The 24956-nt window shown below is 49.2% G+C and overlaps 1 protein-coding gene across 5 annotated transcripts in view; it reads right to left on the reverse strand.

Annotated features, from left to right (window-relative positions):
* The window catches only part of GPSM1 (G protein signaling modulator 1), a 144845-nt gene that overhangs the window by 25572 nt on the left and 94317 nt on the right, over positions 1-24956 (reverse strand). For all 5 annotated transcript variants that reach the window (XM_084649700.1, XM_084649704.1, XM_084649701.1 and 2 more), the window contains 2 exons: positions 24078-24148; positions 19718-19897 (listed from right to left, as the gene is read on the reverse strand). In XM_084649700.1, the coding sequence (XP_084505826.1) occupies positions 19718-19897; positions 24078-24148 (251 nt within the window). The remainder of the gene's footprint in view (positions 1-19717; positions 19898-24077; positions 24149-24956) is intronic.

A 24956-nucleotide genomic window follows, 5' to 3' on the forward strand; every position in this document is an offset into this window, starting at 1 on the left:
TTTGGTTTCAAAATCACCTAGGTGACTTTAAAATCTCAGCCTCTCTGCTTATTAAAGGAAAATAGCCTATAGAAAATCCTTCCAGGGTCAGAGAACCAAAGTCTGAGCTCAGTGATGCAGGGGTGAGTTAGAACCCAACTTGAGAGCCGCTCACTAGAAGCAAGAGCAGGATTTGAGAGAGAGCGAGAGAGAGAGTGTTTCAGCCATGCAGACACAGAGGTGAGGCTTATGGCACACTGGGTTTGCACTAAGGGCTGGCAAATTAGTTTGGTTAAAACGAGAAAGGACCTGAACCACAATCTCCAGGGAGGGCTAAGGTGGACCTAAGCTGTGTGTTGGCTAAACACGCAGGGGGCGGATTTCACCCAGAAAGCAAACATAAAAAAGGAGGCATGGAAACGCAACATGACCGAAATGTAATCCGGGATGTGCAGGAACGCCCCTGGATCTACTTCCCCGCTCATCACCTGGCCCTGTGGCTTCATCCCAGAACACGGGATGGAGGAAGGACACCCTGCAAAATTATAATTACAGAAAATTGGCCGGGAGCAGTGACCCGTGAAACTGACCTGTAGTGACACAAGGCCCCGTCAGTGCGTGCGTGGCAAAGGGAGGAGCTAAGTGGGAGGGGAGCCACAGCCACTTTGGAACAGATTGTCAGAGACTCAGCAATTGCAGGGCAGCCTCAGGGATATCGCAACTCTTTGGGGGCATGCTGGTTAACATCACTTTTGCCCCTGCCCACTCCAAAACACTCATTAGTTGTTGCAATTAAAACCGTGAAATGCTTCATATGTCAGAGAGGGTCTGTCTTTAGCCCCTTGAGCCCCTCAGACGGCACAGTGCAAATCCTTCAGCTGCCACACAGGAAGCATCACCACCAAACGGAACGAGACTGTGGAGGCTGCTGGTGCCAGCTACTGCATCACAGGGGATTCCCTTGGAGCAGTGCGTGAGTTAAGGGTGAACCCCAGTCAGGTGCTGACAGTCCATACAAAGCCATCTGTGCCATGTGAGCCCTCTGCAGGGGGGTGAGCAGAGCGGAGATGTGGGGGTCACCGTGTTCCCTGTCATCATTTGCCATCAGGATGTTCAGGAGAAAACAGAAAGGGCCCAATTCTCCATGGCCCTGTACCTGGTAGAGCCGTTTATACCAGTGCAGAGAGGGTGTAAAATGCCACTAACTCCGGATTGATGGCCCTCTGCTCCCACTTCACACCAGTGCAAGTGGCTGCACAAGGTGTGGGACCCGAATCGGGCTTAAACCCCCAGCTGCTGATTGCAGAGCTTGCAATCCCAATTTTAAACATGTTGCAGCAACCGGGTCTAGAGCAAACGGGGCGAAGGAGAACCAGGAGCACAGCAGTAAGACAACAAGAGTACTCGGCTTGGGCACCTGTATGGTGTCGTGGTTCCATTTCCAGGGCTGGATCCTCAGCTGGTGTAAATCAGTTCCATTGACTTGAATAAGGCTATATCGATATACACCATCTGAGGATTTGACCTCTGGCTTTTAGTGTTGACGCGAGGTATTGCAGCAGGAGTGGGGCTTAAGGAGGGCTCTGAATGAAGACAGGGTAGCAGTGGGCTACACCAAAATCGGGAGCATGTCTCGTTCTTAAAGAGCGGGTTGGGGAAAGGCACAGGATGGCTGTGAAGACAAAGACGGGCCGATGGGGAAATGGAGAGCACATGGGATGATGCAAGAAGCAGCCAGGTTGGATACACAGCCAGAGGCACGTTACAAAGGGCTCTGAAGGGGTTTGAACTCGATGTAGTGGAGAAGGGGAAGCCAGCCTTTGAGAGGGTGATGTGGTCCGATTGCCAGGCGAGGGAGATTGTTTTAGGACCTGCAGTTTGGATGGACTGAAGGGAAGGGGCAGGCAATGCGCACGTCGGGAAGGTCAGAGCTAAAGGCTCCAGGTCACCTGCAACATGGCTGGGAATTACCAGTTATCAGAATTGGGGGGGGGGGGGAGAGGCAGGTGTGCGCACACGGACACAAAGATGCACACACATTTTTTCCCTGGGGATGAACTTATTTTCCTACTTGGATTGTTTCCAATGATTTTTTCCCCCCTTAGACAACTCATCCCCCGTATACACCTGCTAAAAGCTGGGTCTGTTGTTGGATTTCAAAGAACCAAATTTTATTATTTCAAATAAAGAAATCAAGCACCCCACGCTTCCTCCAAATGCATTAGCTGAGGCCCTGTTCACTTGCATGGCTCATGCCAAATAGATTTACACGTTAAATAAAAATAATTTGATTTGATAAAATCAGGTCACATTGTGAGTTTTGCATAAGAGGGAGAATGTGTGAGCGCCGCATGGGTGTGTGGGGGTGTTTGGTTTAGGTGTTGGTGACACCTCAGATACTTAAAGCTCTTGACCTGAATGCCAAACTGCTATTGACAACTCTCTGAAACGTTCACACATGGCTACTTTGTGCAATCGTTTCATTCGTTCTGATTTTACACTTTCTTTTTTAATACACTGTAATCGAGCCTGAACTTACAAGTCTGCTAGCCAAGGTCTGTAACATAGAGCCCAATGCATTTCTGGTGCATGGCTATCTCCGGTTTATTGTGGAGAAGACAACATACCACTGACGGTTGTATCCACTCAGTTCACAAACAACAATCGTACTACTTTGCAGTTAATATAGCACCTTTCATCCAGGGGTTTCAAAGCACTTTACAAGTCAGGTTAAGTATCACCATCACCACTCCACAAACGGAGGCTGCAGAGAGTTTAAGTGACTTGCCCAAAGTGACTCAATGAATTAATGGCAAAGTGAAGATCATCACACAAGCACTCTGCTCCCACTTGCCTACTCTGTCCACTAGCCCACTCTGCCTCCTCAGTTCAAGATTTGCTTGGGATCTGGTATTTCACTGGCAGTTTGAGAGGGGAAAAGATAATGAGACGGGCGTGGGTAAGCACCATGGGCAGTGCCATCAGAGGATACACGCCTCCCAATCCAAGGGGGGAAATTAACCGATACGCCCCAAACAGCACATGTATTTTCCCACATACTGTGCTCGATGCAGCTGAAATTGGAATCAGCCAAATATTTTCTTTGAAAACCTCTGCAAAGAAGCCTGCTTGTGCCTTCTGGCTCCCCAAATGGCGCTGTTTAGTTGTGTTTATTTGCAAACATGTTCGTTCTTACAGGTATGATTTTTAAATGTGTATTGAGATGCACGTAACTTAAATCTGCAACCCATCTGGCAGCACGCTCTTTAGCGACAGTGATAAGGATCATGTGAAGGTAGAATATGTATACGTATACACCCACCCATACTAACACCACCACCTAGCTCCCATTTACATGAACACCTTTCATCCCAGAGGACGCCAGAGCCCTTCATTATTGTTGTTATTTATTTGTATTCCAGTAATGCCTAAAGGCCTTTGCCAGGATCAGGGCCCCTTTGTGCTAGGCTCTGTACAAACCCATACAAAATGAAATCCTCACCCTACTCAAGTCAATGGGAATTCTGCTGTTGGTTTCAATGAGATTAGGATTTCCCCGTGGTCAGAGGCAGTCCCTGCCTCAAAGAGTTTACAGTCTAAATAGACAAGACAAACAAAATTGTACACACGTGTCGCGGGAGTCTCTTCCCCCATCAGGGAAAAGCAGCCACTGTCGGGGTGAGTTGTGGCAGCTGTTTCAGTCTTGCAGAGGCTGGACACAGCAATTTGGGACAGGAAGTGAAGAGGATTATCTCCAGTTAAAACGGCAGGGAGAAATGTATGAAGGCCAAACTGGAACTGAGCCATGGACCTCACACCCCAATTTAGGCATAAAATATCAGGGCATCTTTAATGATCCCCACTAGTCAGGATCTCCATTCTCTGTTTCATCTGAAAGCCAGGGTGTCTCCAGCCACACAGCGGCCCTCCAGGTGTATTCCGGGGGGGCTCAGCTCAATATCGAGGAGAGGGTGTCACCTACTGCCCCACCAACACCTCTCACTGCACCGTGATTCTCTCACACGTACCTTGACCTGGTGTCTTGGAATGAAAGACCTCTCAAGTTTCCAGCTCTCCCCAGAGCCCTCTAACTCCTGCAGCACAAATGGAGAGACCCAGGAGGGGAGAGCGGGATCCAGGCATTTGGTTGGGGTTCGCTATTTGAGGGTACATCTACCCGTCAAGCTGCAGGTGTAATTCCCGGCTCAAGGAGCCCTATCTGCACTAGCTTGGATCAAGCTAGTGTGCTAAAAACAACAGCACAGCTCTGGTGGTGCGCTGGCCGCCCCAAGCGTGTGTCCAGTGTTTTGTCCGGGATTGTACTCAGAGCAGCTAGCCCCTCCGGCTGCTCGCACTGCCCCAGCTACACGGCTGCTGTTAGCATGCTAGCTTGATCAGAGCTAGTCCAGGTATGTCTCCTTGAACCGGCAACAACGCCGCTCTCCAAAGGTACCGTCCTGCCTTCATTCCTTGGCACGCCACCAGCTGCTGTCTTATTTCTGAAAGATTGAAACTATGGTTTTGCGAATAGCTTTTTCCAAACACTGCCCTGTTTGCAAGCGACAGCAGCCTTCCCAGAATGGAGCACTGAGGGGATCCTGTGCTGCCCCACCAGAGTTTCAGCCCCAGTTACAGCAGCAGACTCAGCACTAGGCAGCGCCTGAGAGGGTGATGTGGTCCGATTGCCAGGCGAGGGAGATCGTTTTAGGACCTGCAGTTTGGATGGACTGAAGGGAAGGGGCAGGCAACGAGCACGTCAGGAAGGTCAGAGGCTAAAGACTCCAGGTCATCTGCCCCACCAGAGCTGTCATGCTCTAGGGGCCGAGCAGCGCTCCGTGGGGAAGAGGAAGGGACGGGGAAGGCCCTAGGCTGTGAAAAACCCATTATTTTGGCTCCTTTTTTAGATTCAGTGGAGTTAACTGCCTTTGGGAGATGCAATAATAGCCCAGCTCGTATGAAAAAGCAGATTCAGGCTGGAGGTGAACCACAAACAGAGATGAGCCTCTATTGCCTGCTCTCCTCAGGAGGGGCTCCCTGGATTTCATGTTAACTCTAGTCTCCGGGTTTGCCCCGTCCAGTCCCCGCCTGCCAGGGATGCTTGTCAGACAGCTCAGATGAAGCGCCGACAGGCAGCTACTGGAACAGGACAAGGGGAGGGTGTCTTTCTTCTTTCCAGCAGCAAGTCTGCGTATCTAACAAACCCACGAGACTTCCGGTACGGTAACAGGCCATGCACCTGGGCACAGCGCCTCTAGTGCCTTACAGCCATGACAGCCTGGTAATCCGTGCTGGCTCAAGCTTCTTTTATTTATCTCGTCACACACCCGCCCAGGGCCAAATCCTCGCCACTTCCCCGCAGCCTTGGACAGCCCTCGCCCTGGAAGTGATGGCTTCCTGTCTATGCCCCAAAGCATGGGTCCATCCCAACCACGCTGGCACAGACTGGCTCCAGACAAGTGGAGTAAAATGTGCGGCTGGTCCCCAGGGGACGTGCGATCCAGAAGGGACGGAATTGGCTTTAGGTAACATGCCTTGGCCATCTCCGAAGGAATGGGTTCGATAGTGACGTTCCAGCAGCTGTTGTGCTCCCAACCATAGTTCACGTGTAGCCTTGGATAGTAACAATCAAGGCCCAAATTCATGCCTGGGGGCTTTCCCCGACTTCTGTGGATTGACACCAGGGATGAATCTGGCACTGGCTTTTGAGAGAAGGAATGCTGGCCACGAACCCTAGGCTATCTCCTACTCTGCAAAACGTCCCCTCGGCGCTTGAGCTTCCCCTGGAGAAGCAGCAGGATCTCAGCCTCGGGGCTCACCCATCAGACTCTCTCACCGGGCATCTCCCAAGCCTACGACGCGGTGCAAATGCTGGAGACAGGATGGAGTCTTGGTGGGGGATTAGAACCCACCGCCCTCGGCTCCAGGCACAAGCATTCCACCAGCTGAGCGGCACCAATCCTATGGCTCTCCGTCACGGGCAGGCATTCGCGTAAGGAACGGGGCACAAAGCCTTGAGGATGTGCAGAGGTAACCGTGCCTAGTTTGGAAAGTGCACAAGGCTGACGCAGACTGCAGCAGGGTCTGAATCTACTACACAAAAGCCGATGCTTTTCCTTACCACGTATTAACTGTGCATCTAAGCCCATGGACTTCACAGGGCTGCTGTATGTCTGACAGCACACCAGGCCTCCGAGTTGAGGCCCAGAAATAATCCCCTTCTGCCTGAGAATTACGACCCGGAGCCTTCAAAAGACATTTGTTCTCATCGCTGTGCCAAAGGGTCACTGATGAGGCCTCTTTTCTGCTGGAATGGACAAAAATGACGGAACAGCCTCTGCTGGGCAGCTTCTAATCAAGGATTTACCCTTCATGAGCTTCAAGGGCATTTTGAGGTTTCCATTTCCCATGGGTCCCAGCCAGTCCCAAGGCATCGCAGTTTGGGGGGTGCTGTCATGGCTTGGCGAGAAGGTAACTAACTTGCTTGTGGTTTGCAGCACTGTAAGCAGACCCATGGGGAACAAGGGCAGCAAGCAGTGTAAGTGCCAAGCCGTATGAAATCAAAGAGCTTTGCGGTCTCATTCGTCGCTTGCATGTGTGCTCTGCATGCGTCTGTCAGGGAAGGAGGATTGTCTCATGGATAAAGCAAAAGCCTTGGAGTCAGGAGAAGTGGGTTCTACCTTAGCGGTAGCTACGCACAGAAAGAAGATCTAGGCATCATGATGTGATCAGGGAAAATGGCCACAGTAGTCAAAACGTCAGGGTGCATAAGGAATTGGACTGAAACTATCCAAATGCCATCACATAAACCAATGGTACGCCTACAGTCGGAATATTATGTTCTGTTCTAGGCACCCAGTGTCTGTAAAAGGATCTAGAAAGAGTGAGCACTCAGTCAGGTTTGGAAATGATTAGAGCCATGAAGAGAGAATAAAATGGTCGAGGATGATTTAGAGGCATACAGAATAATAAACAGTGCAGAGAAACGAAATCAGGCACTGCTCTATGGTCTCTCTCAGAATAGATAAGAAGGTGACATTCAATAAAATTGAAAGACAGTAACTGTAACCAACAGAAAGAAATCAACACCATCAACTTGTGGAACTCACGGTCACAAGATATTGATATCAAGGCATTAGTGGGGTTCAGAAAAGGATTAAGAGTGTATGGATACTGAGAAAATCCACAGCTGCATTAAGATGGGAAAAAACAAGAGATGTGAACCCTCATGCATCAGAACAAAACCAAACACAAATTCCATAATTGTCCACTCTGGGATATCTCTCACATTCCTCTGAAACATCTGTTCTGGCCAATGTCAGAGACAGGACAGTGGGCTAAGTGGACCACTGGTCTTACAATATATGACAATTCCCTGATTGCTATAGATATGCTCTTTAATTTAATAGCTGTATTAGCATGGATTCAGTTCACTATTTTAAAGCACTCTCTCGATTATATATAATCTATTTAGATTATATTCGATTATATATAATTAGATTATTATTATTAGATTATAGATTATTATATATAATCTATTCTAAAGGTATATTTACTGGTGTAGTAAATTTCTGAAAGTATTGTGTAGAATGGACAGAAAGGCAATAACTAAATCAAATCCTTAGAAAGGCATTTAGTGCATCTCCAGTGGCTTCAGTCAAATCTCTCCCACCCCAGACCGATTTGCAGAAGTGGCCGCAGCGACAAAATGCACATGCAGCTGTTGTGCCCATAAAACCCACATGTGCATGAGCAAAAAGCATTTGTGCAAGCAAAGAATTATGGCTCAGATCTTCAACTGATGTAAATTACTGTTGCTCCATTGATTTCAATGGAGTTATGCTGATTTACACCAGATGAGGATCTGTCCTGTAATTTTTTTTTAAGGCTTCCTGGCCTGTATAATTTATTAAAAAAAAAAACTCCAGAAGATTTTACAAGGGAGTGTATGGAATGCCCCCAGGCATGACAGAGAAGTTAGAAATGGGTGAGGAGTTCCAGATTTCAAGACAAGGCAAACATTTGCAGTTTTATTGCTCTGGGACTGGCTTTAGTTCACCCTTCTTTTTTGTTATTGTTCTCTTTAAAGTGACAGTTTATGAGACCCGGCAAATATAACATTTCTTTTATTGTCTCACCCCACTTGAGTGTCAGCACCTGCCCAAGAGCTTGCTGGAGAGATGACAGCATGAAGAGAAGCCCAGGCCTTGGCTATGGCTACAAATGCCCATAGCTGAACAACCTGCTGGAATGAATCAAATATGCTCAGGGGTGTTCTAACGAGGACGGTGGTCAGTTCTTCTCCAAGTCCACCACAGGTTGGACAAAAAGCAATGGGTTTAATTTGCAGCAAAGGAGATTTAGGTTAGATATTAGGAAGAAGTTTCTAGCCTAAGGACACTTAAGAATTGGAACAGGCTCCCAGGGAGGCTGTGGAATCACCATCGCTGGAGGTTTATAAGAAGAGGTTGGACAAACCCCTGTCAGGGATGGGCCAGGTTTACTTGGTCCTGCCTCAGCGTGGGCAGCTGGACAGATGACTTCTTGAAGGCCCTTCCAGCCCAGCCTGTCGCTGATGGTCAGCCCACCCAGGCTAAGCTTTAATCTAGGTAGCACGGGTAACAATAGTAGTGCAGACACCGTGGGATGGGCTTCAGCATGGGCCAGCTGCCCAAGCCAAGCCTGCCGGGGACCCTGGATGCGTCCTGGGGCTGCTGTCTTCACGACGTGTGCTGATTTTCACAACGTGTGCTCGCTGGATGAAAGCTAGCGCAGGTCTGGCCCTGACGATCGTATCTTTGCTTGCGATGCAGATGCACTATCCAGCCCCTTGTTTCTGAATCAGCCGAGTGCTCTCCCACGTACTGTGTAGATGGGGCCAAAGGCACGTCTAACGCTGTCCCAAATCCTTCACGTCCCCTCCCTGCCGGAACGGCTCCAAAGGAGTCCTGGACAGGGCCCTCGCGTTGGGGATAAGCGTCCTTCCATGGGCCGTAGCTGGTTGTCAGGTAATTTCTGTCTCGTCTTTTCTGGAACCTGGTTAGAACACATGGACCGAGGCGGGACAACAGAGCTCCTGACTGGCACTATGATTAACCCCTTTGCTGCCAGACTTCCTGCGTCCTTCCCTGCAGCACGCGCTGCTGAGCTCAAGCCGGACGGGTGCAGTAGGAGTCTAAGCAGCTCTGCAGAGCTGTGTCAGGGACATCACAGTGTCTGCGAAAAAGACACGCTTGGGGCGGCCCATTACAGCACGCTGGCCTTGTGGCATCACAGCGTGAACACGGCCCGCCAGGGGCCAAGGGCGGCACAGCGCTAGCTGCTCGTGCTCAGCAGAAGGCAGTATTAGGATCTGGCCTAGACCCAATCCCGACGCCTGGCAGGCTTAGCAGCAATGAAGCACGTGAAGGCCCAGTTGTCACCGTGGTGCTCAGAGCCTCTCTCGCGCGCACACTTTAATGAAAGACAGAACCAAAGCAAATCCTACACGTTCGTGACACTATTGTCAGTGGGGGGAATGGGGCTGTTCACGGAGGGAATTCCATTGCCTGGTCCCTGCTAACAGTCATGGAAGCCGCTCTGCTCTGATAATCAACACGTGAGCTGGTAACACTGATGTGAGCCTTTCTCCTTGTGAGGCTATTTTTTGCTCCCCCAGAACGACTTCCTTCCAAGTGGAGATTCACTGCAATGCACCGACCGTTCCAGCCTCTCTCCTCCACTCCCCAGTCAGTGAGCCCCAGGGTTTCAGATTCAGGGAGAGATACTGCACGTGTGCTGCTGGGGAGTGAAAGCTCTGGGCTGCTGAGCGCATGAGCCTGGCTTGGCTCCCACTCAGCTATTTGTGCTGCGTCTCTAGAGCTCACGAGTGAGATTCCTAGAACGCTCCCCGCCTTGTACAGCAATCACCCGTTTCGCTCGCTTGGCCAGGGGAAAAGAACAAAAAGAAAACGGCCCCTCGTGCGCACAAAAGACCACATGCCTCAGACCTTTTCCCTGTGGCAGGTCAAGGGGCGACTGCTATGAGCAAGGGCTGAACTTCAGAAAGCTCAGTCTCTGAAGAGGCGCTAGAAAGCTCTCCAGGGCAGGCTCTCTGTTGAGACGTCCAGCCTCTGCGTAGCAAATACCTTAGGAACAGTTTCAAGCGCTTCAAGAGCCCGGTGAAAGTTCAGGTACCCGTCCCTGGTATTTCAAAGGAATCTACACAACCGTGGCAGTGTCCCAGGGGGCAGTCATGGTGTCGTCCTATTAGGATGTAACAAACCCATCAGTGGTCTTGTCCGTCCATGATTCCAACTGGTCTTTTTCTTCTTCTCTTCCTCCTCCTCTTTCCTAGGGCTTGTCTACAGAGGGAAGTTTTATCAGTTATACTGGTGTAATTATACCAGTATAGTTAACTGGTGTAGCTATACTGGTATAATCCCCCTTGTGGGCACGTACTGCAGAATAAGTGTGCTCACCTGGGAAGTTATACAAGTATAGCGACATCATTTTCAATTCACACCTTAGCTTATACTGGCCTAACTTTCCTGTGCAGACAAGATCGGACGCTTTTCTTCTCACCCTACATCCACGCTAGGCACTGGTCCTAGAAAAGGTACTACTGGGGGAAAGACCTTAACCAAAAAAGGGGGTCTTGCGTTTGATCTGGTGAGCGCTCAACCTGTTCTCCTCTAGCGGTGTGCTCCATAGCCTGGTACCCCCTTCAAGAATGCCTTGTCCTTCACAGCTGAGTCTCTGAAACGTCCTCGGTGCATCTTGGAGGGTTGCCAGTGGAGAGGTGTTTGCTGGGATAGCTAGGTGCTAACCCAGGAAGAGCCCTATAGTTGAGCAGGGACTTTGAGCTCAATTGGGAAAGGAACAGGAAGCGCACAAGCACCAGTGCAAGCAGCTAAGGGTGGCCTTTGGTGCTTAAGACTTTGGCTGCAGGGTGTGGTATGAGCTGCTGCTTCTGCATGGCATTCACATGCAAGCCCAGACAGAGCGCGTTCCAGCACCGGCACCAGGAGAGGCAGGGATAACATGGGCTAGGAGAAATTTTCTCCGCTCACGGATAAACTACCATGCAGATAGGGCCCCTGTCTGTTATCCAGCCACAGCGGAATGCTTATCCCACCGAGCTAGTTAGCACAGCCAGCCACAGTCACTTCCACTCACGCCTGCTGTTGGCACAGCACCATTCCCTCGCTGGTGACGTCAGGCTTTTGACGTCTCAGCCTTGCAGTCCCACAGCACTCGTGACCAACACATCAGTTCAGTGCGCTGTTTCTGGCGGTCATAAAACCACTTGCCAAAAGCACTGGCCCACTCTAAATAAGACAAGTGAAAGTGCATCCTGCCTACGGGGGGAATCAGCAAGATTTTCCGTTCTTTTTACAGCAACAGCTCGCTATAATAATGCAAAAAGACTAGTAAAGCCATTTGTCATGGGGAATGTTTAGAGATACGGCATGCATGAAAACTGTTTAGTGTCCAAACACATCATCGGCCCGTCTCTGCAAGTCTTCATTCCAATCAAAACCAGGTTCCTCTTTCTTGTGACTATAAATGGTCTGTGCTGAGAGCAGGGCAGTTGTGAGGGAGGAGGGGGCTCTGCATTCACCTCCCAGGTGGATCCTGCCTGCCAGAGGAGGGTTCGCATGCGCAGGGCCATTCCCAAGGGGCCGCTGCGCTTGGCTGTGGTGCCTAAGGCAGAATTCCCACTATTAGCCCTAGGTTTGTTACTTGGCTGTTTTCAGTCCCAGCAGACGGGCACTTAGGCCCTGACACAGCAAAGCACTTTAGCAAGCAGGGGAACGTAGGCGTGTGAACCATCCCACTGACTTCGACAGAACTCCTCGCAGGCTTAAATGGAAGCCCAGGCTTTCTGCGCGTTGTCTGAGGAGGACATGAGCTGCAAGTCCCTGTCCAGGCACCAGTCTGTTCTGGATGGGAATTTGAAGCCGCCAGTTTTCACCTCAGTCCATTTGCCCATTTAAAAACAAAGGGGACGGGGGAGCGGGGAATGGGAGAGCAATACCCACGTGAGACCATTTTGGAATCCAGAGTGTTCTCCTCTCAAATTAATCCATCCATTTAAAAAGTGACTATTGCAAAGCACTGCCCTCCTTTCCTCAGAGCCTTTTTGCACATGATACATCCCAGCCAGGCAGAAGGAACTGGCGAGCCAGATCGGTGAAAGAAGAAATCAACCTGGACCTTTTTGCTCGAAACCTTGAGCAAACAGAACCCTTTCTCCAGTTTGCTACCCTTTAATCGGGGGGAGAGTGGCCATGTGGTTAGGGCACTGGCCTACCACACAGGAGAGTTGAGTTCACGTCCTGATCTGCAAAATGGGTATAATATTCCCCTCTCTTAGAAGCATGGTGAGGCTCTGTCCATTACGACTGTCACGCTGACTGGAGTGGCTCACAACTGTGAATTCCTGCCTCAGGGCACTGGCAAAAAGCAGAATAGATACCCCAAACTGGTGGTGTGTTCTACAATTAGATTTCACCAAGCCAGTGACAAATGTGAGTTCCTGGAGCTCTACACCAGTCTTACCATGGAGTCACAGACAGACCCTTAGGCTCTCCAGCCTAGCTTACCACCCAGACCAACTGGACTATGTGATAAAAAGTCACTTAAATCAAAAATCACATCACATCATGTTGCTCCCAGTTCCAAAAGACCAGCCCTTACCCCAGATCTGCTGGTACTCTAGATCCTAGACAATGCTGGTAGCCAATTCTTTAGTAAACTAACTAAAGGTTTATTAGCTAAGAAAAGGAAATGAGAGTTATTGAGGTTAAAGCAGGTAAAATATATGCACAGGTAAGTCAGTTTGTAATGCCAAATGGTGGCAGATATGTAAAAAACTGCCAGTTTCCTAAAAGTCTTTTCAGGGTACCCATATTGTCCCTGGGGATCTCTACTTTGCATCAATACACTTCCCTGTCAGAGTCCAAACAGTTCAGAGATGAAGGATCTTTCCTTGAATCCATATTTATAGCTTCTTCTGACTGAAAACAAGCCGACAGTGTTTCTGCCCACATGGGCTTTGTGAGCGAGGAAAGCACTTTGAGTCTCTGACCTCCGGCCATCACACACAGTGGCCATTTGCTTTGAAATTAGCACTTTGTCTGATAAAGTCCTTCATTAGCATTCCGCAAGGCTTTCTTGATGGGTTATTTAGTTACAGGGGTATGTACAAGCTTGTAACAGGATACAGATAAGAGAAAACAATGCAAGTAATGCCCTTGGTGTTTACACTTCATAAAACTAAATACACTCTTCTACCTTCAGCAATCACTTTGATCTATACTAATACACAAGTGAATTGGCCTGGATACACTGCTGGCATGGCCTGGCCTGCCAGCATCACAACTACTGTCAAGTACTTTGAGATGCTTGGACAGAAGGTGCTTTAGGGTGAGATTTCAGATGCTCCTAAGTGAGTCAGGAGCACAAAACTCAAACTGACCAGCAACAGGACTTGTGCTCCTGGGCCATTTTAAGCAGCTTTGGAAAAATCTCACTCTTAGCAATGCAAAATAAAGTAGTGAGAAAGCTCTCTGGGGATGCACCGTGTAAGATGCAGCATCCCCCGAAAAGCACATCAGCATTTGGACCCAGCCTTAGCATATGATCAGTCACAGGGAAATGGGAGTGAACTTTAACATCACACACTTTTGCTTAGGGCCCTGCTATAAAAAAAAAAAAATAACCAAACAATCCCTCTCCACCAACCCCAGCCCCACCCCAAACCAGACCCAATCTGTACCCTGACTGCAGAGAAACAGGTCTTCAGAAGCCCTATGCTTCCGATGCAAACTTGGCAAACTTGATCTACGGGAAGCAAAGCAAAGCCTCTCCCAGCCCCATGGGAAGCTGGGATCTGTGCTCACATCTCTCCCAGCTCGCTGGCAACACACTAACTGAATTCAAGGTCCCATCGAGCCCTTCCCAGTCCTGCCAGCTCCATGCAAGGGCCAAGACCAGAGGGCGGATGGGCTCCCAGAGGAGGAAACTTTGGCGGATAGGTGGAGAGGGTGAGCAAAGCCTCCTCTGGAGAAACCGTCCCAACCAGCTGAGTGCTCCTGGCTCAGGGGGCCCAAAGAGCAGAAGGTTGCAGCACAATGATATAGCCCATCTGTTCAGATGTGTTGGGGCTGACCCCCACAGCCAGGCCAGCTGGTCCCGCTGCGCTTTCTCCTACCTTACACAGAAGCTAAGTCATGGCTTCCCCCTACCTGTCCCTGAGATCTGAACTGCGTTGGCTGCAGGCAGCTGCTCTCTACCAGCCCTGACACCAGGGCTGGATAAGGCTTCTGGCAGATGCAGGGGCCTCTCCCTCTCCCCAGCCTCCTGGCTTGCCCAGTGTGTCTCCTGCTCCCTTCTCCTGACTCCTCTCCCACTAGGAGTTTATCATCATCACCATCTCAGTAACTGGCATCAATGACCATAACAATAAGAATACAGCACCATGCATCCCAGGCTCATAGACATCTTTACAGTTATCCTTTGTGGCTCACACACCTTGGGTGAGGTAGGCAGGCGGTAACCATCTTACAGAAGAGGAAACTGAGGCACAAGATGTCATACAGCTAGTCTGCAGAAGAGCTGGGGAAAGAACCCAGGTGTCCTGCCTCTCAGTCCTATGCTTTAGCTGCAAGACCACCCTTCCCTGAGGTATTGCTTACCTCTGTAAAGCCCTTTGGAATCCAAGCGGTATTCAAAATGCTACCGAAAATAAAGGGCATTGCAATGCACGGGGTTTTACAACGCTCTAGGAGGAAGCACAGGCCGGTGGTTAGGACACTAGCCTGGGATTTGGATTCAATTCCTTGCTCTTGTGTGATCTTGGGCTTCGTTTCTGGGCCTCACTTCCCCACCCGTAAAATAGGGATAATATCTACTGCACAGAACTGTTGTGGGGTTAAATACGTTAAATTCTGAGCAAAGAAAAGTCTCTTTGTTGGTATCCTTCACTGACAGATTTCACCCATTAGAGGTTTTAAGCAACAAACAATCTTCACTAAAGGACAGACTTTGTGGATTCTTGTCTAAAAGGTCCAGCCAACGGCAGCTTTCATGGAGCTGGCTCTGCAGCGTCGTCGTGTGACCCAGCGGACACATCTATTTTTACCTCATCACGTTAGCATCTAGGGTGGGATTTGCCAGATCAGAGTTAAAAAAGGATCATGTAAATGAGAATTATAGCTTAAAAAGCCCACCCACGCTCCCACAAAGCAAACTGCTGCACTGCTGCATTGGGCTTAAGCAGAAGGAAACCGAATGAAAGGTTTTTTGGAAGAGTGACTGGGGCAAGAAGTTGCCGTGAATTATCCAAAATAGAGTGGCCATGACATGCAGTCTGGAGCGAGGGGTCCTTTTCAAGCCTCTGTGTGTGTGTGTGTACACGTGTGCGAACGCATGCATACAGCATGGCCACACTTTTCAGAGGGGCTCAGCACACGTAACCAGGGCCCGTGTTTCAAAAGAACTCTGCACCCGAAGTGTCACAATAGGGGCCACTGGGTGCAGAGAACTTTTGTAAATCTGGCCCCGTGTGTGTGTGTATTTCACACATGTGCCCATACACATTGTTACATAGACCTATACACAGGAATAGGTGTGTGAGTACGTGTGCACACACACACACACACACACACACAGAGTACTGATGAGCACATCAGACTATCTGCAGCTATCTTCTACCGAGCCATAATCACAGGGATGTCTCACCATTTTACAAAAGGGCAAATAAAAATACTGCCCATAGCTTTTTGTGTATGAAAAGAGGGGCAAACCCTACAGAGGGGGTACAGCACCGCCTGCTGGAAAGTAGGGGGAAGTCACAAACACCCCATTGCAAATGAATATTGGAAACTCTAACATTTTGCTATACACTCCCGTCCTTCAAGGCAACCGCCTACATTTCAGCAAAAGGCAGACAGATAAGGGACAAAGCTCTGTGTAAAGAGAGGAACCAGCCATAGTAGGGACACCAGCCCACACGGATTTATTCCTGGCCCAAAAGCATACGTTTGTACCAGCGTATAACCCTTGGCCTGGCTACTGATTGAAAACAAATCCAATCAAACCCTTCTTGCTAGCTCTTGACTGGATATGGGCCATTAGCTACCAAATAAGGGACACCCCTTCAAATACAAGCCAGGTGGTCACCCTCAGCTTTCAACCCAGGGCACTCCTGAGTATCTGATCCATTCTCTACTGGGGTGGGATCAAAGGGGCCATGTTCGGTGCTTGCAGGGAACAGACTCAGGTTTGTCCTTCTCTAAATTCTGCCACCCTTTCCCACGCCCTGTGGCTTTGTGAGGTACGTTAGCCTCACATCATGCTGTTGCCCCAGCATGCAGAACAGATGAGAAGAACCCTAGGCTTCTGCCCATACTACAGACGAAGAGGTGTAGAGGAAAAACCTCAGCCTGAAAATCCAGAGCAGGCTGCGAGGTAACGCATCCTGTTCTATGCAAGGCCAGAGAAGACGCAAAAGGGGCTTTTGCTTCAGGAGTACAGCTGACACCAGCATTAGATTGCCAATAGCTAAGTAAAACCTTCACCACCACTGCCCAGGAGAGAAAACTCTTCCAGAGGACCTCCAGCAGGGCACTGTCTGATTTCCCTAATGATGTTGGGAACAGTAATTCCCTCCTCTGTGTGCACATTTCTATGGTAGAGGTTTAGGAGCCTGCACATGTGTAAGACGAGATAATCAGAATGGCCCCTTCTAGCCTTAAAAAAAAATATCGATTTGTGTATAACTTAGGGTCTGATCCTGTACACACCATGGGCTTGTCTACACTCGGAAATTCATCAAAAGGGCTACTCTGGGCTAATCCGTTGGGTATAAATCCTGCAGTGGACACGCCTACAGAGCCATTTCAGTACATTTCAAAGTGCCCACAAGCCCTGGCTCCTGAGCAGGGCGCACCGTCTGCAGGATTGGAAAGTACTCAGGATAGCGACTTGTCTTTTGGTCTGCAAAGTGCAACGTTCCTCCCTGTAAAACAGCAATAAAGTGTGTGTGTGCACACGTGCGCGTGAGCACAGCTACCCCTTGCTGGCCAGTGAGCGTGTGTAGGCCTGTGCATTTGAGGAGGCCAAAGGGGTTACAAGTTCTGGTTCAGACCTGAATCTCCGCCTCAAAGCCACTCCCCAATTGCCACCCCCTCTCCCCTCCTCCCACCCTCACCTCCCAGGGCTCACTCGCAGACAGGTTGGCTTTTCTGCATCAAGACTTCCACAAGGTCACCATCGGTCAGTGACGTTCAGTGCGGGCTTGACTACCACAGCAGCCTATTTACTCGGCATTGTGCTCCTGGGGGGACGTGGTTTGCTTGACTGCTTGCTGGAGCTGGGCTTTTGTTTGGTTTTGGGCTGTATGTTTGTGTTAAAAATACAAGGCTATTTCGAGCAGAAATGTTCTCTCTCTGTGTTCCTTCTGCTGCCCCCGTGCCGCCTCCGTCTCCTCTTTGGCTTGCGGAGCTGTGTTTCCCTTGCTGGTGACCAGCTTTGCAGGGGTAAACAGAGGGAAGCGCTCTTCCTAGTAGACTCCCATTTTCCAAGGTGCTGCCTGGCAATGGGATATCAGCCCAGAGAGTTCTCTCAAAGGGACACAGTCCTGGTAAATATCCTATGTAGGGCGGTCTGCGGCTCCCAGCCCTGGGCTCTGACCAGTAGACCGCAATCCAGGGAACCCAAATGCAACAGTCGAGATAAATCCAAGTACCCCAAGCCCTAGGGAAGTTTTGAGTCTAGATCCAAACTTTGCAGCGGAGATTCATTTCTAGCTCATACAAAAAGCTTCTGTCTCCCCTGATTGTTGTTAGTGTTTTTAATGCTAAGAAAATGGGTCCTTTGGTTGGTTGTTTTTTCTGCATTTGGATTCAAAATATTCCCCCGTAGGTTTTTGTAGCCCAAACATTGCAGTGTTGTGCGAGTGCATGAAAACAGAGCGTTCCCGCAGAGCCGGCAAGGCTTAGCAGTGCCCACTTTATTATTTAAATCATAACTGTCACACAGAGCACAAAACAGCCACCTCAGGAATCATAAGAACACGATAAAACGATAAGAATGGCCATCCTGGGTCAGACCAATGGTCCGGTTAGCCCAGTGTCCTGTCTTCCAACAGTGGCCAGTGCCAGGTGCTCCAGAGGGAATGAACAGAACAGGGCCATTATTGAGTGATCCATCCAATTGTCCAGTCCCAGCTCCTGGCAGTCAGAGGGACACCCGGAGTAAGGGGCTGCGGCCTGTGGATGGACCTATCTCATTCTTGTTTGAATCAGAGTTCCTCATTTGAGATCACTCAGTGAAAACGTTTCAAAGCCACCTTGCCCACAATAAAGAAACCTGCAGTTGCTTGTGGGTCTGACTCCCCTCTGCAGTGCTGAATATAAAACCCACACAGCTGCAGGAAGCCTCCGCAGGATAACCCATTAGATGCCTGTCAGAATGGAAACTGGCACACAGTTATTTTCTGATTGTGTTGATGGTACCGAAGAGCTGGATGTTCAGAGACAACAATATATACAAAGGTTTCAGGGGAGCAGCCATGTCAGTCTGTACTCGTAAAAAGAAAAGGAGGGCTTGTGGCACCTTAGGGACTAACCAATTTATTTGAGCATGAGCTTTCGTGAGCTACAGCTCCACGGTATGCATCCGATGAAGTGGGCTGTAGCTGACGAAAGCTCATGCTCAAATAAATTGGTTAGTCTCTAAGGTGCCACAAGTCCTCCCGTTCTTTTTGCGGATATATACAAAAAGACACCAACAGTTTCCCAGACCGGGACCCTCTGCCCATGGCTGGGATCAACCGTGTAAGTCAAAGCAACTCCCCTTCTGACACCACATGTCGTAACCGCCAGACACCACCCCAGCCAGTGACTGAACACACCTGGCACCAACGTGTCTATTCCCTGTTCCCCACGGCCGCGCTCCTTTGCCGACTGTGCTGTGTAGTCACTTGCGAGCCCTCAGAGAGGAGGGGCTGGCCTGTGCTCTTCCCTGCTCTCTGAAGCAGCACATAATGACGCTCAGCTACTTCCCAGGGCCTACCCAGAGCTCTGGCCCCTAGGAGAACATCAGCGCCAGCCTAGGGACGGGCTCAGAACAAAAAATGGGCCAACCGTTTCCAAAAGCGACTCATCATTTTGGACACTCAGGTGGGGACTCCTAAAAAGGGTCTGATTCTCCCAAAGTGGCGAGCACCCGCCCCCGGAAGAGCAGGCATCCTCACATGGATCAAGCTAGGGGCCTGCAGACGGAGACAGCCAAAATTGTTAGAGATGTTGGCCTCACACGTTAACACTCCCACACTTAGGAGAAGTTCAGGTCCCCTCTCTAGTAAAAACAGCAAATGGAAAACCACCATAGGATCTTTCACATCATAAGAATTATTCACATTATTAACAATAATAATCCACAGCTCTTACATAGCACTTTGTATCAGTAGATCACAAAAGGAGATCTTTATAAAAGGAAGTCAGTACCATTATCCCTATTTTAAAGATGGGGAAACTGAGGCAGGGAGCAGTGAATTGACTTGCCAAAAGTCACATATCAGGCCAGTGGAGAGCTGGGAATAAAACCCAGGTCTCCGAAATCCAGTGTTCTATCCAGGCCCCGGCCACACTGCCTCCTGCCTTGTCAGGCTACACATATGACAAGAATGAACATTTTATAAAAAGCTCAAAGAGCTCTGTTTGGAAACCCCCCCAAACCCTCATCTTCCTACCGATTGAGACACCTGGAGTCGTACATCACTGGCATCCAGCGGTGACATATTGGACTCCTGGGATTTCCTCTCTGAATTGGACTGGTTCTCATGGTATTTCTTGGATCTCACGGGCAGAGACAAGAAGTCCTTTCCCGTGATCTTCAGGTTTCCCATGTGGTGGCTATCCCCATTCTGCTCCTGGGGAGGACAAGAAACAGTAATTGCACAAATCATTCAGCTGAGGCTTAATGTGGTGATTGCGGGTTTACACCTAGAATCTGTAAGAAATTAACCTAGAGATCAGAAGCCACAATCGCACACTTATGATGGTGTCATGGAGGGTTAGGCATAGAAAGTTTTAGAACATAAGAACGGCCACACTGGGTCCATCTAGTTCAGTATCTAGCCAGCAATAGTCCATGTAGCCCAGTATCCTGTCTTCTGATAGTGGCCAGTGCCAGGTGCCCCAGAGGGAATGAACAGAATAGGTAATCATCAAGTGATCCATCCCTGTCACGCATTCTCAGCTTCTGGCAAACAGAGGTTAGGAACACCATCCCTGCCCATCCTGGCTAATAGCCATTGATGGACCTATCCTCCAGGAACTTACCTAGTTCTTTTTTGAACCCTGTTATATTCTTGGCCTTCACAACATCCCCTGGCAAGGAGTTCCACAGGTTGACTGTGCATTGGGTGAAGAAATACTTCCTTTTGTTTGTTTTAAAGCTGCTGCCTATTAATTTTATTTGGTGGCCCCTAGTTTGTGACTGATGCACCGTTTAGTAGAGGACAATATACATTACCGGAGAGGATGTATCATTCACAGGAAACAAAATTAGTCGAGCTTACACTAGCTTGTCAGAGTGTGTGTGCATGTGTGTGTAAGTCCAGACCGGTAATTTATTATATTTACCAGGCACATAGATAACCATCCTGCAGGCCTGGCTGCAATCCCAGGACAACGTATTAAGATGTGACTGGAGGTAACCACCACGTTAGAGAGGTCTCCTAGTTGCCTTCTCTATTCCTGACAGTCAGCTCTCTATCTCTATAGCTGCTTTTCAAAGCCTGCTCAGGTCGGTCAATTCCCCTTCCCCAAAGGGGCCCGATTCCTTGCTGGAACAATACTGCAAAACATTTGAGTGCTGTCAACTAACAAACGGGAACTGGGACTTTCAAGGATATCACCCGTTTGTAGCGAAAGCACAAACCATCCTGCACAAACATCTTGGCATAAATCACTGATGCAGCCCGTGAGACAGAGACAGTATCTTCCTCTACACCACCTAGCACATGGACTGCGCTCAATAAGGATAATAAACAGGGTGCAAGGATTTCCTATCGGGGATTAAGGCTCAGGAAACTGAGGAGAACCCAGCAGCTTGGTCACATTTCAAACTACTCAGCGAGAGAAATTACCAGGTCAGGCAGACGCACGTGACTCAATCATTCTGAAGCAACTCCCCAGAAATTTGATTCAATCACTTTAATTCCATCCCTAGTGGGTGTAATTGTGATAGGAAAAAACCCATTTACCCTACAGATAGTAATAGGCATCTCTCTGATTTGCAAACACAAAGGGTCCTTAGAGCTCAACAAATGAATCAGCTACTGTAGGAGTAGAATCACTCCCTTTCCATCCACTTGCTTCCACACCTAGGGAGATATTCTTCCCTTTCATAATATACATACATCCTCCAGGAGCCCAGCACACTATTTCACTAGGAGGGTGGTGAAGCACGGGAATGGGTTACCTAGAGAGGTGGTGGAATCTCCATCCTTAGAGGTTTTTAAGGCCCGGTTTGACAAAGCCCTGGCTGGGATGATTTAGTTGGGGTTGGTCCGTCTTTGAGCAGGGGGTTGGACTCGATGACATCCTGAGGTCTCTTCCAACCCTGATCTTCTATGATTCTAAGTGACTTGCACAAGGTCACAGAGAAGGCCAGAGTCTGGAAGAGGAACCAGTTTCCTAGTCCAGTGTCCTGCTCATTGGATCACGTAACCTCCATTTCTGGAAATAAAGCTCCTCCCATTCCAACCCTCCATGCCTTAAAAGAAAAAATCCCTACTAATACCTCCGCCCCAATCACGGGCTCCTGCTCCTTACTTCCCTCTTCCAAAATGCATCCACCTTCCCTCCCTCTCCATGTCTAACAAACAAACCATCCATCCCTCACTGGCCTGTCTACTCTGACACGTGGTTATTTCTGCCGTGTGGCTGAGGCTGACAGGGGTGTGCCGGTGCAGGGCAGCGTGGAGGGGTTTGACGCTCAGTGCTTCCCGTCCTTGGGCTACACGGCACTGTGCTTTTCACTTGAGCACAGCACCTGAATGCTCCAAGAACCGTATTCAGCCTTAGCACTTGCTGGTTCAGCTGGAACGTCAGCTGCAGTACGGAGCGCTTTTGCTGCTATCGTCCTCTAGCATACATATCTTGACTTTAGCAAAGCTTTTGATATGGTCTCCCACAGGGGTAACTGAAATTTAAGGCCCGCATTATACAGGAGATCAGACTAGATGATCTCTTTGGGCGTTGACATCTATGAATCTGTGAAAGTGATGGAGGGATTGACGCAGGAAAGGGCAAGAGAATTAGGCAATGGGGTGGAAAAGGGGCTGGAGAGATTGAAGAGATGAGACAGAGATGTGAGCTTTAATCCGATCACGCTTCCCCCACTGGGAGCTCAGAGCGGATGCCCCCCTCCTGGGCTATAATCACATTCCCATCAAGTGGGCTGAAGAGCGGAAGGGACAATGCAGCTGAAGAGGCTGCCAGGAAGAGACCAAAATATACTCTCTCCTCAAGGGCCACTTAAAGGAGAATGGGAGAACTCAGCCGCTGCCTGCTGACAGCTCCCGTTTACTCCAGCCTCCCAGCAAGATCTCTGGAAGCTCATAATCCTGCCCGAGGGCTCAGCTATTACACTGAAGCCCGCAGCAAGCCACACATCAGCGAGAGAATCCCCAAGGCCATCAGGTTACTCAGCACTAACTATCCCTCGGATGCTCATTCAGACGCCTCTCTGATCTCAGCGCCGCGGCCTGGGCGTCACTGCTCCTGAGTCAGAACAGCAGTCTGGATGCCGCGCTGGGGGAGGCTGGCACCATTCATGCCAGTCCAGCTCCAGAGCTGGATGTGTCCCGGTCAGTGGCTGGGTGAATTAAAGGGGCAGCTATCACGTCGGGGACTCGAGAGGTCTGGGGTCAGATTTACAAAGGTGTTTAGGTGCAGATGGACACAGGGGCGCTGGAATAGTTTTCATAGTGGGGGTGCTGAGAGCCATTGCACACACTGTAAACCACCTCAAGCCAGGGGGTACGGTAAAACCCCCAGCTCCAGCACCCGCGGATGGACTCGAGCAGGATTTACAAAAGCCCCATAGCAGGTTAGGTACCTGATTTCCACTGAAAGCCAGTGGGAGTTAGGCACTTGTGTAAAACTCCACTAGGCACCCATCTACATCTTTAGGCGCCTAAGTAGCTTTGGAAATCTGGTCTTTGCTTGCTAGGCCTACCTGACCCGTGACTCGCTCTGCAACCTTGGGTGAGCCACAGCCCCGCGCTGTGCCTCAGTTTCCCCATCTATAAAGAGGAGGGGGTGATAATTCTGACACACCGGAGATCTATGGATGGAAAGGGCTATCTAGATGGTAATTACTACTGCAGATTACATTCAAAGCAAAGGAGACTGCTGCTGGCCTGGGAAATCTCAGGCCTGACCCCGTGACAAAGGCAATAATTGCCAGCAGAATCCCAAGAAGAAAGGCAATGGCCTGGGGAAGGTTTCACAGGAAAATTAAATTTTTCCCGAAGATGGGAGGTTTCAGCGTCTCCCAGCTGGCTCAGACACGAGCCTAAGCACGAGAGAGAGACACAGCAGAGAAGAAACATGCCTGGACCCCACATTTCCTCTGGAGAAGCCACTGGCAGGAAAGCCTCAGTGCACTAACAGAGCAAAACCCTGTGGTAATGAGAAGGCTCCTGCCTTTGGCCTCTCATTCCACATTCACCCTGAAGACAGCCCTGTCCCAGAGTAAAATGGACTGAGATTGGCCACCGGGAGCCAATGGGGTCTAAAGTTAACTCTGGTCTTCTCCAGGAAGGATTGTTTTCCAAAAAGTGTAGCCATTGGTTTGTCAAATTTCAACTAGGTGCCTTTTTTAGCTCGATCAGCTGTTCCTCTCCTCCAGGCTCCCTAGAAACCGTCCTTGGTTAATCCCAGCGACTCTAGTGATATCTACTAATTGCATATGTCCCTGCAGATGAAGTCATCCAATAAACCATCATAGAGTCCTGCTGATATTTAATCTCCTAGGCCAGCCAATGTGAATTTGGTTGTCCCGCCTCCCTGCCTCCTCTCACAGACACCTCTGCTTACCTTTTCAGAGGGGAACTTCAAGAGGTCTAAACTGTCCATGCTGTTCCTTTGGATTCTCTTAGGCCTGGCTCCTGAAAAACAACAACACAGACTTTATGCAAGTGGCTGTCACCTATTGTCGGTATTAATGTCATGCAGATAAAATTCAATCCACAGCAGACCCCAGCTCCTGTTAACTGGAGTGATACAAAGTCAACAGGACAGGATGTTGCAGCCGGGCTGTCCTTGAGATTCAGAACATGTTTTGTTCCCTTTTGTTCGTTTGTTTTTTCAAACCACTATCGCAGTTCAGTTAGTAACAGCTAGAGTCACACGATGCCAACCTGGACACCATGCCAGCATAGTGCTACAAGCCTGGAATCTGGGCCAGGTGCTCTGTAGCAGTGTTGCCAACCGCAAACATTAAAAAAAAGAATAAAATCAAAAGTTTCCCCCCCAAAATCATGAGATTGACTTAAAAAAACATCAGATTTAACCAAATAATATGTTTGGGGTTCTGTTTCTTTGCCATCTGGTTTTGAACCTTTGGGACATGCCTGGGTCACATCTTCAAGCTTCTGTCCACAACCATGAAGGCTAGAAACGTAAATGAAAGCTGATAGACTTACAAGCTAACATGACTCCAGGAGCTGGAGCATCAGGAAAATACACCACGTACTGCAAGATTGACAATAAAATCATGGAGAGCTGGCAACACTGAAGAGAGTGTCTGAGTTTCCAGCAAATTCATTTTATTAAACAATTACATCAAGAATATAACGGATGAAAATGGATTTAGATTCTAACTGTAGAGTTCTAGATTTAGATTCTGACTCCCCAAACTTTCCGTCTCTCTCTCTCTAACATACTTCCTCTTGCCTCTGCACTTCCAATTAGATA

Source organism: Lepidochelys olivacea (assembly GCF_965140295.1).
Source record: "Lepidochelys olivacea isolate rLepOli2 genome assembly, chromosome: 16".
NCBI classification, from domain to species: domain Eukaryota; kingdom Metazoa; phylum Chordata; order Testudines; family Cheloniidae; genus Lepidochelys; species Lepidochelys olivacea.